This window comes from Aotus nancymaae, unplaced genomic scaffold (assembly GCF_030222135.1).
Source record: "Aotus nancymaae isolate 86718 unplaced genomic scaffold, 86718_ANA_hifiasm-v0.15.2.pri h1tg000059l, whole genome shotgun sequence".
Taxonomy (NCBI): domain Eukaryota; kingdom Metazoa; phylum Chordata; class Mammalia; order Primates; family Aotidae; genus Aotus; species Aotus nancymaae.
In genome coordinates, this window is record NW_026988473.1 from 38,313,556 (window position 1) to 38,328,926 (window position 15,371).

Here is a 15,371-nt window from a genome sequence, read left to right on the forward strand (position 1 = left end):
AACAGCCAAGTTATTGAAAAGTGATAAGTGTTTAGGCAAAAGTCCAATCTTTTCTTATTAGAACAACTATTTATATAACTTCTCACATATAACAGAAGGGGCAGTCATGCAGCAATTTCTATAATGGGTCAAGTCATGCTTTGAGGAGTAGACTTTTCAGAACCCATCATTAAAAACAGACCTTCCATAAAGCATCAGGTGAGAAGCAGCTATTATGTTTGAGTCTTTTTTGGAAAATCTCAATTATCTGACGCTATAAGGAAACATTCTGAAGGAAATGCCAGGGAAATAATAACAACAGCTGAGTTTGGCACACGATAAAGACGTTTTCTCTATCTGGGCAATTCAGGTACACTTACCTGGATGTGTTATGTTCCATTGATAATAAACCATAAATAAAACAAGCTAATCCAACTACAGCTGCAAAGAACAGCATTTCTGTGTAATATCCAAGAAAGACAAAATATATACCAATTTTTTCTCCATAATAATTCCTGTGAAAAAGAGTAAAAACAGAATCAGAATATGAAAGAATGTTATAGTCCCAAGAGCCTTGATTTTGTATTCAGGCAGAGATATATTCTAATTTTGGCTACATTGTTTTCTAGACATGTAATTTCAATGAAGTTGCTTAACTCTCTAAACTTCAGTTTCCATATTATTATCATGTTTTAACAAAAGATAATGCTTATTCCACAGTGCAAGGACTGATTTAAGGATTAAAAGAGAACAGATGGAAGTAGAAAGCCAATTAAGTAGAATTTGAAGAGTCTCTCTACTGCAAAGAGTATTTAAATGGTTTTTAAATAACCTACAGAATTTTCTACAATATAATTTATAGGAATAAACTTAACAAATCAAAATCATATTCAAAATCTGCATAGACTTTTGCTTTATCTCTCTTTCTAAAACTGAAAACGTTTATCTGACCACATTACAGGTATACATTTTCATCTTTCTCCAAGTTTGGATCTTGGATGTTTATAGGATTGTGACATAGGTAGCAGACCAAGGAATTAAACATGATTACTGTAGAAAAATTAAATAAAATATGCAGCTCAGCTCTTGGTTTTCAAAGAGTTGAAAAATGACAGCATTTATTGGCATAATCTTTTAAATCTTGCAACCAAGTGTTTTGTTTTTAACTGAGTACCCATTTAGGAATGAAAGAAAGTAGTTTTCTCCTCCTCAGAAAACCAGGTTTTCTTGTTGTTGTTGTTGTTTAACCTGATTTATCCTCCTAGTTATTCATATAGACTCCAGCTCACCAAATCTGTGTCTTTCCAGTTTCCTAGGCAAAAAGATGTGATACCTTCTGTGTTCTAATAGCATGCATTTGCTATAGGAATGCATGCTATAGGAAGTGATCGTATGAAAGTACTTGATTCTATGAAAATACTTAATATTAAGTCTATGTGTGCTGAAGAACACAAATCTGAACATAAAGCTATAAACTTTTTTCCCAATGAGATTTTAAAATATATTTCCCATATTCAATATTAATTTCATTGAACCTCCCATTCTTCATATTTCAACACTCTTAAAACTAAGTGGGCATCTTTCTGCTTATACTGTCCTTTTCATTATTTTCAGTGATAATGAACATCTTTGCATTGTTATTTTTCTCTAATTTTGTTTTCTGGATCACTATAAACTTGAAATTAAATTATAATGCTATAATATTCTCTTGTTAATCTGCCATTCACAACTTCCTTAGCTTACTCATACTTAGACTGAACTCCATTTCTCCCAGCTTTTTGCTGAAAAATGTAGAAATTATTGTAATAGTATATAACATCAAAATCAGAAAAAGCATAAACATATTATGCTTTATGAAATTTACTGTTCACCGTATCTATTTTACTTTATGTTTTAAAAACTGCAGGATCAATATTACTAGAAAGCATAATAGCAATATTACTGCTATAGACTTAACTTAAAAATTCTTCAAGAATTCATAAGGAAACTGGATATTTCAACAACCTTAAAATACTATATTTTTCTCCTTTTCAATTTTCACAATTCTTATTCCTTGACCATTAAAAGAATAAAAAACCCTCAAGAACTCTAGACCTGTAATTATTATAAAACTATTGTCAAAAAAAAGAAATTGCTGAGAATTTACTAAATGAAATCTGGCAAGTATTTATTACATGTGGAAATAAACAAATTATTTTACTAAACTTCGGACTTGGGTGTCTAACAGTAACAGATTAACAACTAAATAATCCTTTAGGATCTCAGAAAGCAAGAGACATTTCTTAGATTTGCAATATGGTAAAAATGTATACATTATTGAAATCACATTTAAGATTTAATTTAAACTATCTTATTAGTCATAACTAAGAAAATAAGAGAAATCTAATAATATGAGACACTATAAAAGCTCAAGTATAGGGAGAGTCTTCTTTTGAGTATAATTTTTTAGAAAAATATACCATATATTTAAATCTATGGTCTTTTTTAACCTGCTATGGTCTTTTTTAACCTGTCCATTTTACTTACTAGACTTTCAACTAATCTGTGACACTGCATCATCTAACATAGCATCTGATAGGTAGAAGGATTCAGTAATATTGGTTGTAAGGATACTGTGTGAGGGGACTGCTCTCATTTTGCATTTCTAAGATGTAACATTTAGTTGAAGACATAGTAAATAATCAAAAGAATGATGATAGAATTGAAATAAATACAATCTTGAAAATCAATCACTAAATGCAAACATTTTTTCTAAAGTGATTTATTTTTATAATGAATGCATAGACATCTGAGAAACTTAGCTTCAGTATTATCCACAAATTGTAATAACAACATTATATGTACCACACATATGTTTAGTATATGCTATTTAGTATGTGGCAGTATTTCTATTTTATTTCTAAGCATTGAGACATACAATATAGGGATATCAAAAGAAAAATTACATGAAGCATAAGCTGGAAAGAAAAAAAAAATGGGCTGATAGAGCTCATGTGCCAGTGACCAGTCTTCAATTTTATATTATGCTCTATCAGCCCATCATTTCCAATCTTGGCATTACCATTTTCCCAAAAAATACTATCTAATGTGACAAAATGATATTTGCTCAACAGGCAGATAAACCACTTACAGATACCTAGACATGGAAGTGATGTTTGTGATGTTTGGTATAGAGATAACATGAAATATATGAAATCTAGAAACTCAGATTCCGATAAACTAAATCTCTTTCTAGACACCCTACCATCCTGTCATCTTTATTTTTATCCTCCATATCCAATACTCCATTAGGTCTAATGAATTCTCTCATAAAAATATTTTTTCTAATTTATAGTCTCTTCCCTCCTTCCTGTCACCAATATCTTGAGAATACTTCCAGTTTTATTGCTGTACAATTTTAGCAGCATCCTTACTTCCCTGAGTTCGATCTTACATCAATCTATCTTTTGTTTCCAATAAATTATCTTTTGTTTCCAATAAAGTGATGTTTCTAAAGTAAAAATTGAGCAATATCCTTTTCTTCCTTCAAAGGTTCATCTTTTCACTTGAGCATTGTTCTTCAGGATTTTGTTCCTGGTAAACATTCAAATCTCATTTGCTGACACTCCTACATGAAGAACGAAACACACAGTGCTCTGTACTTGTTCTCTTTGTCTGAGATATTCTTACCTAACTTCTTTACCTAATATCCTGCTACTTATCTTTCAAGACATAGTTCAAGAATGAGCACTGTGAAGCCTTCCCAGAGGCTGTCATGAAGATAGGTGGTTTTCCCTCTGTATTTTGGTGAGAATATTATGTATTACTGTGCTGTAACTAATATGCATTTGTGTGTGTTCCTGCAAACAAATTCATGTTAGGAAACCACATTCTGATTATCTTTGTAGGCACAGTACCTTACTTGATATGTAGTGATGCTTAATAAAGTCTCATTAAAAGATATGTGTGAATTGTAATTATGCATCTGTGCATAAATTCTTTCTTTGCTTTTTTGCCTTTTATTTTTTGAAACGGGGTCTTACTCTGTCATGCTAGGCTGGAGTGTAGTGGTGTGATCTTGGCTCATTGCAACCTCCACTTCACAGGTTCAAGCAATTCTCCTGCCTCAGCCTCCCAGGTAGCTGGGATTACAGGTGTGTGCCACCATGTCGGGGTAACTTTTGTATTTGTTTACTCTTAAGTAGAGACAGGGTTTCACCATGTTGGCCAGGTTCACTCAAATTCCTGACCTAAAGTGATTTGTCCGTCTCGGCCTTCCCACTGATGAGATTATAGGCAAATTCTATTTTAAGAATATTTTAACTTTTATCAAGTCTACCCACAAAACCTTTACTAAAACCCATAAAATCAACAAGGAGAGAGAAAAAACCCAAATCCAATACAGGCCTTCAGTATCATGACAGAGAACATCATGATCCTCAAATTACTTGGAAGTAAAGAAATAAACCCAACATCAACACCTACTGCTAGAAACCTAAGATACAAGAGAGAGGTGAAGAAGACGTTTAAGAAATTCTAGAGGAAAAAAAATGTAGAGTATGATGGAAAACATAGAGAAACACAGGTAAAATAACCTCTAGAGAAAAGTTTAACTAAATGCCCTAATTCAGAATATATGTTGGGATTTGGTAATTTATAATCTATAAGAAAGGCTCTGAAAAGAGCAAGACTGGATGTGGCAGTCTGAGAGAAGCAATATTTCCTGAGAAGAATCAGATACAAAGAGAAGACTGGTACTCCTTAGAGTTGTGGCAGTAAACAGAAAAAAGAAAATAAGATAGGAGGGTTGGATCTTGTAGAAATGAAAGAAACAGATTTTGCAGGGCAAGGGAAGATGGGTGCCCACAGCTCTGAGACTCACAGGAAGCTTCAGGTCTAGCACATGCAGAAACAGATTCTCCCTCACTTCCATTTACCATGTTGAGCATCCCTCATCTGAAAATTTGAAATACAAAATTCTCCAAAATCTGAAATTTTTTGAGTGCCAATATGATGCCACAAAGAGAAAATGCCACCCCTGACCTCATGAGATGAGTCACCATCTAAACACAAGCAAAGTGATGAAAATGACACTTTTAACACTGCAACAAACGTGTCTATAGACAACACATTGAGAATGCGTGATAGACTAACAAAAAAGGGCACTCTAGTGCTAGAAACTCTGTTCATAAATTAAAAACAAACTGAAATAGGTAGACTACATCCTTTAAAAAACCGTGTAAAACTAAAACAAAATTGGAAGATGTGAAGTAAATAATTTAGGCTGATAATTCTCCCCAAATAACATGAAATTGAAAAATATGGTAATAAAAAACTTAAAACTGAGTGAACTCTTCTCAAATAAATTTTCTGATATAAGAAAATCCCAGAAATATAAAAACTAAAAAAAGGAATGGAGAAAAATGGAAAGATATAAAACAAAAATTGATTGAACTCCAGAGAGAAGTAGAACAAATTATAAATCATATCAGATCATATCAGAAGTAATACTGAAATTAGCAGGTAACGAAGGAAATCTGGACACAGTGCCAGTGATCAGAGGGGGCTTCCCTAGGACCCTGAAGCAGACCAGGAGAGAGGGTCATCTCTCTTTCCCCTCTACCGCAGAGCCCTGCTGTGAATAGGCAGAAGTACTGAAGCACCACAAGGCTGAGCCTATTTGCTGACTATTACTCTTAAGTGCCATCTACTGGATAGTAGCCCAAATTATAACACCAAAAAATATTCTGCCAGTATACAAAACTGTGAAACACAAGGCAAGAATCCAGCCACAAATAAAGACCCTGTACAGAGCCTTGGCTCTCTGAAAGCACCCAGAAATGAAGCCAATTGACTATATTCAACTTATACCACAGTTAATGGAACACCAGCCCTCTCAGATTGAGAAAGATTCAGAGCAAGAACTCTGGAAATTCAAAAAATCAGTGTCCCCTTATCTCTAAATGAACTCCTCAGCAATGGTTCTTAACTAGATGGTAATGACAGAAACGACAGACATAGAATTCAGAATCTGGATGGAAAGACACTCATCAAGATTCAAGAGAGAGTTAAAACCCAATCCAAGGAATCCAGCAAAGAATCTAAGAGCTAAAAGATGAAATAGTCATTTTAGGAAAAAATAAAACTGAACATCTGGAATGGAAGCAATCACTACAAGGATTTCATAATACAATAGGAGATATTAATAGCAGAATAGACCAAACTGAGGAAAAAATCTTAGAGCTCAAAGACCAGTTCTTCAAATCAACTCAGCCAGACAAAGGTTTACAAAGAAGAATTTATAAATGAACAAAACCTCCAAGAAATATGGAATTATATAAAGAGACCAAATAACCTGGAAAATTATTTGAGGTATAAAAATGTCACCAATCTCACCAGAGAGATTGAGATACAAATTCAAGAAATATGGAGAACCTTGATGAGACACTATATAAGATGACCATCCACAAGGTACACAGTCATCAGATTGACCAAGTTCAACATGGAAAAAAAAAAATTAAAAGCAGCTAGAGAGAAAGGTCAGATCACATAGAAATGGAACCCCAATTAGGCTAGCAGCAGACCTGTCAGCAGAAATCTTACAAGCCAGAAGAGACTGGAGACCTATTTGTAGCATCCTTTAAAAAAAGAAATTCCAACCAAGAATTTCATATCCCATCAAACTAAGCTTCATAAGTGGAGAAGTAAAATCCTTCTCAGCCAAGCAAATGGTGAGAGAATTTGCTACCACTAGACAAGGCTTACAAGAGGTCCTTAAGGGAGTGCTAAACATGGAAATGAAAGAACAACACCTGCTATCACAAAACACAGTTAAACACATAGCCCAAAGACACTAGAAAGTAACAATACAATCAAGTCTACAAAACAACAAGCTAACAACATGAAGACAATATAAAAATCTTACATAGAATGCTAACACTGGATATAAATGGTCTAAACACTGCATGTAAAAGACATAGAGTGGCATGCTGGAAAAAAAAAAAAAAGATCCAACTGTCTGCTGTCTTTAAAAGACCCATCTCTTGTCTAATGACACTCACAGGTTCAAAGTAAAGGGATGGAGAAAGATCTACTATGCAAATGAAAAACAAAAATGAACAGGAATCTCTGTTCTATCAGATGAAACAGACTGTAAACCAACAAGAATTAAGAAGGGCAAAGAAGGCCATTACATAAGTATAAAGGGCTCAATTCAACAAGAAAGCTTAACTATCCTAAATATTTATGTACCCAACAATGGAGAACCCATGTTTATGAAACAAGCCCTTCTTGACCTATAAAAACACTTAGATAGCCACACAATAGTAGTAGAATACTTCCATATCCCACTGACAGCATTAGACAGATCATTGATGCAGAAAACTAGAAAAAGAATTCTGAACTTAAACTCAACACTCAACGAATTGTACCTAATATACATCTACAGAGCACTAATCAATCACATAATATATATTCTCATCTTTTCAGAGATCACATTTAGAAATAAAGTCTCAATAAATTAAAAAAAATGATATCAAGCACATATTCAGACCACAGTGCTTTAAAAACAGAAATAAATATCAAGGTGTCTCAAATTTATACCAATACATGGAAATTAAAGAACTTGCTCCTGAATAATTTCTAGTTATATAACCAAATTATCAAACAATTCTTTGAAATTAATAAAAATAGGATACAACTTGCCAAAATTTTGGGATACTGTTAAAACAGTACTAAGAGGAAAGTTTATAGTTCTAATATGCCTCAATTAAGAAGTTAGAAAGACCTCAAAATAGCAATCTAAAATTGCACCTATAGGAACTAGAGAATAAAAACAAACCAACTTCAAAGCTAGCAGAAGAAATAACTAAAATTTTAAAAGAACTGAATTAAGTTGAGATGTAAAAATCTATACACAAGATCAATGAAACCAAGAATTGGTTCTTCACAAAAATAAACAAGATTGATAGACCACTAGGTAGATTAATAAAGAAAAAAAGATCCAAATAAGTCCAATGAGAAATGACAACAATGATATTATAACTAAACCTACAGAAATACAAAAGATCCTCTAATACTATCATGAAAATTTCTATGAACATAAGTTCAAAAATCTTGAAGAAATGAATAAATTCCTGGAAACACAAAAGCTCCCGAGATTAAACCAGGAAGAAAGTAAAAACCTGGACAGACCATTATAAGTTTTAAAATTGAATCAACAATTTTAAAATCTACCAACCAAAAAATCCCTAGACCAGATGGATTCACAGCCAAATACTAGCAGACATACAAAGAACTGGTAACAACCCTGCTGAAACTATTCCAAAAACTCAAAAAGGAAAGGCTTCTTCATAACTCAAACCAGCATCAGCCTGATATCAAAATCTGATAGAGACACAACAACAAAAAAAGACAATGTCAGGCCAATATCCCTGATGAATATAGACACAAAAATCCTCAACAAAATGCTGGCAAACAAAATCCAGGAGCACATCAAAAAGTTAATACGTCACTATCAAACTGGCATTATTCCTGAGATTCAAAGCTGATTCAACAAGTGTAAATTAGTAAATATGATTCACTACATAAATAGAACTAAGAGGAAAAACTATTAATATATGATCATCTCAATAAATGGAGAAAAAGCTTTTGATAAAATTCAGCATCCCTTTCCATTCATGATTAAAACCCTCAATAGTCTTCGTATTGAAATAACATATCTCAAAATAATAAGAGTCATCTATGATAAACCCACAGCCAACATCATACTGAATGGGCAAAATCTGTAATCATTCCCCTTGAGAAATGAAATAAGATAAAGATGCCCACTCTTACCACTCCTATTTAACATAGTACTAACTACTAGCCAGAAGAATCAGGCAAGAGAAAGAAGTAAAAGGCATCCAAATAGGAAAAGAAGATGAAAAACTTTATAATTCTTTGCTGACAAATAATGTTATACCTAGAAAACCCTAAAGACTCTACCAAAAGTCTCCTAGACCTCATAAATGACAGATAAGAGACTTTAGTAGTTTCAGGACCCAAAATCAATAAACAAAAATGAGTATATGCCAATAATGTTCAAGCTGAGAGTCAAATCAAGAACACAGTCCCATTTACAATAGCCACACACAAAAATAAAATATCTAGAGATATAGCTAATCCATGAGGCAAAGGGTCTCTACAAGGTGAACTACAAAACACTGATGAAAGAAATCAGAGATGACACAAATAAATGGAACAACATTCCACGCTCATGGATTGGAAGAATCAGTATCATTAAAATGGTCAGACTGCCTAAAGCAATTTACAAATACAATGTTATTCCTATCAAACTACCAATGACATTTTTTCACAGAATTAGAGAAAGCTATTCTAACTTTCGCATAGAACCTAAAAATGCCCAAATAGGCAAAGCAATCCAAAGCAAAAAGAACAGAACTGAAAGCATCATGCTACCTGGCTTCAAACTATGCTATACAGTTACAGTAAGCAAAACAGCATTGTATTGGTACAGAAACAGACACATAGACCAACAAAACTAAACAGAGATACCAGAAATGGAGCTGCCCACCTCCAACCAACTGGTCTTCAACAAAGCTGACAAAAACAAGCAATGGGGAACGGATTCCATATTCAATAAATGGTGCTAACTAGCAATATTCAAAAGAGTGAAACTTGGACCCTTTCACCATATAGAAAAATAAACTCAAGATGAAATAAAGTTTTAAATGCGAGACCTCAAACTACAAAAATCTTAGAAGAAAACCTAAGAAATACCTTTCTCTAAATAATTTTTGGCTAAGTCACCAAAAGTAATTGCAACAACCAAAAAAATTGACAAGCAGGACCTAATTAAACTAAAGAACTTCTGCACAACAAAATAAACTATCAATAGAATAAACAGATAATCTACAGATTAGGACAAAATATTCACAAACTACACATTCAACAAAGGTCTAATATCTGGAATCTATGAGGAACTCCAGCGAGTCAACAAGCAATATCTAAATAACCTCATTAAAAATCTGGCAAAGGACATGAACAGACACTTCTCAAATGACATACAGGTAGCCAACAAACATATGAAAAAATGCTCATTGTCACTAATCCAGAGAAATGCAAATCAAACCACAATTAGACACCATCTCATACCAGTCAGAATGGCTGTTCTTAAGAGAAGTCAAGAAATATCAGATGCTGGTGAGATCTTGGAGAAAAGAGAGAATTTGTACATTGTTGATGGAAATGAAAATTAATTCAGCCACTGTGGAAAGCAGTTTGGAACTTCTGCAAAGAACTTAAAACAGAGCTACCATTTGACCCAACAATCTAATTACTGGTTATATACACAAAACAATATAAATTGATCTGCCAAAAAGACATATGCACCCATAGGACCATTTCAGCACTATTCACATTAGCAAAGACATGGTATCAACCTAGGTGCCCATTAATGGTGGAGATAAAGAAAATGTGGTACATATATGCCAAGGAATACTACACAACCATAAAAAAGAATAAAATTATGTCCTTTGCAACGACATGAATGCAGCTGAAGGTGATTATCCTAAGCAAATTAACAGAAGAACAGAAAACCAAAAGTTGCATTTTCTCACTTGTAAGTGGGAGCTAAATATTAAGTACACATAGACATAAAGATGACAACAATAGACACTGGTGACTACTAGAGGAGGTAATGTGGGAGACGAATGTGGGTTAAAAAACTACCTATGTCTTTACTACTACCTATGCTCACTACTTGGGGGACAAGATCTGCACCCCAAACCTCAGCATCATGCAATATAGCCATGTAAAAAATATGCATGTATACCACCTCCCCTGAATCTAAAATAAAAAGTTGAAATTATATTAAAAAATTGGGACAGACTAATTTTTTCAATAGAAAAATCAATAAATGAATTATGAAAAATTCATAATAAGGCATTCTGTGTTTCACTAAATAGTATCAGAAAGATATTTGGGTATTCATAGAAGGGCATCAGTAATAAATTATTTAGTGAATAAAGAAAAAAGAAAAATCTTAGCAAAAAGAGAAGATAAAGATCCCATTGCTCTAAGAAAAAAAATGCTTCTATGCTTTTTTTATGCATGAACACAAATTTAGGACTAAATCAATATTATCCAAATCAAGCCTAGCTATTTTTGTGGAGTTTGATGGAAGCAGAATTTCATTTAAAACTTTGTACATCTCTTAATTATTTTAAATGTTTTTGAAAAATATCCTAGTTTTATAACTTAAAGTATTAAGTAATTATTATTCGAAACAGTTTAAATAGCCATTCAAGAAAGAGTTTGCATGATTTGCCAAAAGCACCAGTTTATAAACTGACTAGGCAACATTTATTTTTCAAAATGTGCCCTCTAATTTGACTTAAACATACTCTTGAGACAACCTTTCAATTGATTTGGATGGACGCATTAAAACCAGTATCATGAAACAGATGCTGTAATGCTATGTAAGCATAGTGATGAAAGTATAAATCATCGAGTAAAAAACACTGCCTATAGTAGCAAGAGATATCTAATCCAATAGTTCATTCAATAGAATCATAGCAGAAGTCTCCTAATATATTGTATGCCTGTAGTACTGCTATGATTTAAAGCAATAACCTGGAACCATAGTCTTCTTGCTTAGCTAATGAAACCATCCAAAGGATTGAGGTCATAGAACAAATGTCTTCACAGCTCACTGAGAGCACACACACGCAAACATCTATACACAACCTTTATCTTATGTTCCAAATTTCTGGACTCCAGGAGAAAACTGATACATATTAAACACTAAGTGCTAGCTCCTGTGCTAAAAAGTAGTAATATTGCTAATCCCTTTTTACAGATAGTGTAGATATTACTACTACTATGCTAAAAAGTAGTAATATTGTTATCCCCATTTTCATAATGGTTAAGTAACTTGATCAAATTTATACAGCTTTCAAGAGGCAGAACTTGGACTGGAATTTAGCCTAGCTAGATGCTAAGGTTTAACCTCTTCACCACCATACTATCTCTGTTGTCTTTCATCAGTTTGGCAACGACATTCTCCTAAATGAATTATTAATTGACAGTGTAGATATGAAACCAAGAAGTTGTGAAATGTAGTAAAACAGTGGGTGAAAATAGTAGTAAAAAATAACAGAATATGATGCCATTGTGAATAAAAATCACATTATCAAGTTTTCATTGGTTTGATCTTATGTATGAAACTTACTTAATCAAATCTAAAGGCTGCTCCTTGTAGAAATAGGAAAATCGAGCCCAATTCTTGTGAAGTATGTATCTTTCATTGGTAGGATTGGGAGGTTCTGATGGCTTCCAATATTGGCCCTGCAGATATTCAGAGATAGGGGTACATAAAAGATGAAGCAAAAGACAAAGGTGAAGTACATAAACACTGTTTTCCTAAGAAGGTTAGTAAACAAGGCTGTTTTCTTTTACTTTTACATTTCATATTCAATTGATGTAAAATTATTTCACAAACTATAATATTTGTTTATTAAATTCTCACATACAGCTATCTCCAAATACAAGTGTAGGACTTTGGCTTTACTCAGGCTGTTCCCTCACCTGGAATGCCCTTTTTTCTCTACTGAAACCCTAATATAATATTCACGGCCCAGAGAGACATATCACTATAACTGGATAGGACTTTAGAAATGGGCTAGTACTTTTTTATTGTTGAGAAAATTAAATTTTGAGCAATGTTAAGTGACTAATCCAAAGTGATACTGCTAATACCGAAAGAGACTCCTGTTCTGTCCTCACTGATAGCCATTTCCCAAAGAACTTAAAATAATACAACAAACTTCAGCATTTAAGAGGTTCAGTATTGCTTCACACATAAGTTCTTCTCCCATGGTTAGATACTGATTAATATTGTTAATATCTTTTCATGGACTAGTAAAGTATTGTGGACACTGTGGTTGTTTAAGACATTCTGTTTTTACTGTAGACAAAGGAACTGCTGAAGGAAGCACTGAATAAATATCCAGTTTAAAATTTAGCACGTGTGAAAACCTTTAGATGATAAGGTGTTAAATTTTATATCACCCAGATTCTAACTTTTTTCTTCTTCTGTAGCTAATCCAACTGAATCTTAAGAAATTAAGCAACAAAAAAAAGCAGGCTATGTGGGTATTTTGAAAAATTATCCTGCAAAGCATATAAGGGAAAATCTAGTAACTAATATTGCATTCAGAAGAAAAGAAATATACAAAAGTAAAATGAACAGTAAGCTATAGCTATCTCTAATGATAGCTCAGTAAAATTGAATTTCCAATGAGCCTATATAACTCTACTGAAAGGCTACATGTATAGTTTAAAAGGAAGGGCAGGCTTTGGGCTTTTGGAAACTATTACAGCAACACTGTTTTGGAAAAAATGGGGAATTACTTAGCTGCCATCTGTTTCAGTGGAAATATTTGTTTCTTCTATATTCCTGAGAACCACATTTCTTGCAAAGAGAATACATCATCAAAAAGTCTTTTATAAGTATGGAAGAGAAAAACTGTAACAGAAGAAACCATAAAAATAGACGTTCCAAGGGACAATCTCACATTAGAACATATACACATTCAGCCGCAGGATTTCCACTGCCAATACGTGGTGAAATTTAAACACTGGCTATTCAGATGGGAATGTTTTCCTCAAAAACACCCAGAAACTAGGCTGAGTCTCTTGGTTCTAAGGCCAAGTTTTCAGGTTTGATTCAACAGGTGCATCTTGTAAAATGTCACCTCTCTGTTAAATTTACACAACTCAATGTTTTTGTACAGTGATTTGCCAGCCTCCCAAAAAAATTCTTCTGAATATCAGTTGTTATAACATCTGAAACATTCTTACGCACTGAAGCCTTTAGTTTGTATCGCAGTTGTACACGTGCTTTATTTCTACAGGAGCCCTAGTCTGTGAGCTTGGATTCATGGTCGTGTTCCAATAATGCCTAACAGAATGTTTACATATAATTGAAGCCAATCGCTTATTAGATGAATGAATATGGCATGTAATTTAAATTCTTTACAGCTTCAAAATTTTATAAATGAGAAAAGAGTTAATGGGCTCAGATAGAAATTGCCAAATATTATGTTCTAAAATGTTCTTTTAATGTTATTGCTATTTTCAAAATGCGTTCTAATAAAAAGTCATATGCACATGTAAAAGTTTTTAAAATAAATGTCCATTTGAAACTTTGAAGACACATTTCCTATATAACTCAGCATAGCTGGTAAAGCTTTCAGCTTGGAACCAGGAAGTCTTTGGGGATTTTCCTACCATGAAAAGAAACCAAGTAATTTGAAGTAAAGGAAGATTCTCTCTCCCAATAATGAACATGGCAGGAGGAAAATAGGCTCAGAATTTCACAATCAAACCTATACATACATCGTGGAGTGGATAGGCTGATGAGTAAGTGTTAGATGTTAGCAGTCTTTCAATCCCAAACCTTTTCTTGCCATCTTCTATGCCAAAAGGACATCTTGAGAGAATATAATACACCTACAAGGTAAGTACAAAGAGACACTATCACATTTCAGAACTTCATGCTTTCCACATTTCTTTCAATCACAATTTAACAATGTCTACTTTGAATGTAGATACAGGCTCTAATTACAGAAGGAAGCTTTCCTTTGTTGTCTGGAAGAAGATGAAGAGTGTGGGATTACATAGAGTTTACAGATAATTTAACTTCTGAGTCTGAGAGCTCCCCTTTCCTTTGATGGGATGCAGGAGTAAACAGATCATAATTTATTTTGCTTCACCTGTCCCAATCTCCTCCTGAGTTCTTTGTGCCAGAATTCCTACTATAATTAGCACTTCAAGTGGGAGATTAATGTCACTACTAACAGTTCAGTTGGGGGAATGTGGAATACAATTGATATTTATCCAAGCTGTCTTGAATATTTTTTCAATTAATTATTTTTACAAGCCCTTTTACCTGATATCTGAATTTATTAGCCAAGGTGATCCTATCTCTACAGCCACTTTGCAACAACTTGCATATTTCTATCAATTTTATCCTGAAAATAATTTGAACTTTGTTGTCCTCTGCTCTTGTATTTCTGTGAATTCAATCTCATTTCCTTTTTATCTTCCAGCAACTTTTCAAAATTTCTGTATTTCTAATTGCTGAATTTTTTTTTTAAGCACGATTTTAGACATAGTCCCCTACCTTTCCTTTCTTTTACATTTCGCAATTCAAGGACTTGTTGATTGGAATGGTTGTAGTTCTTGAATCATCATCATCTAAACTAATCATTCATATTAGGAGCAGCTCAATAGTCCAACTCAATAAATAAACATAATTTATGCAACACAGTTTTAATTTTTATAAATAATGTCAAAACATGTGACTTATTTTGCATATTTTGAATTATTTCCTTAGGAAAGATTTACCA

General features: G+C 33.3%; 1 protein-coding gene across 4 annotated transcripts in view; it reads right to left on the reverse strand.

The window, feature by feature from the left end:
• ANO5 (anoctamin 5) overlaps positions 1-15,371 on the reverse strand; it is a 94,173-nt gene that overhangs the window by 33,702 nt on the left and 45,100 nt on the right. For all 4 annotated transcript variants that reach the window (XM_064365104.1, XM_012456480.2, XM_012456481.2 and 1 more), the window contains 3 exons: positions 14,359-14,472; positions 12,191-12,306; positions 360-494 (listed from right to left, as the gene is read on the reverse strand). In XM_064365104.1, the coding sequence (XP_064221174.1) occupies positions 360-494; positions 12,191-12,306; positions 14,359-14,472 (365 nt within the window). The remainder of the gene's footprint in view (positions 1-359; positions 495-12,190; positions 12,307-14,358; positions 14,473-15,371) is intronic.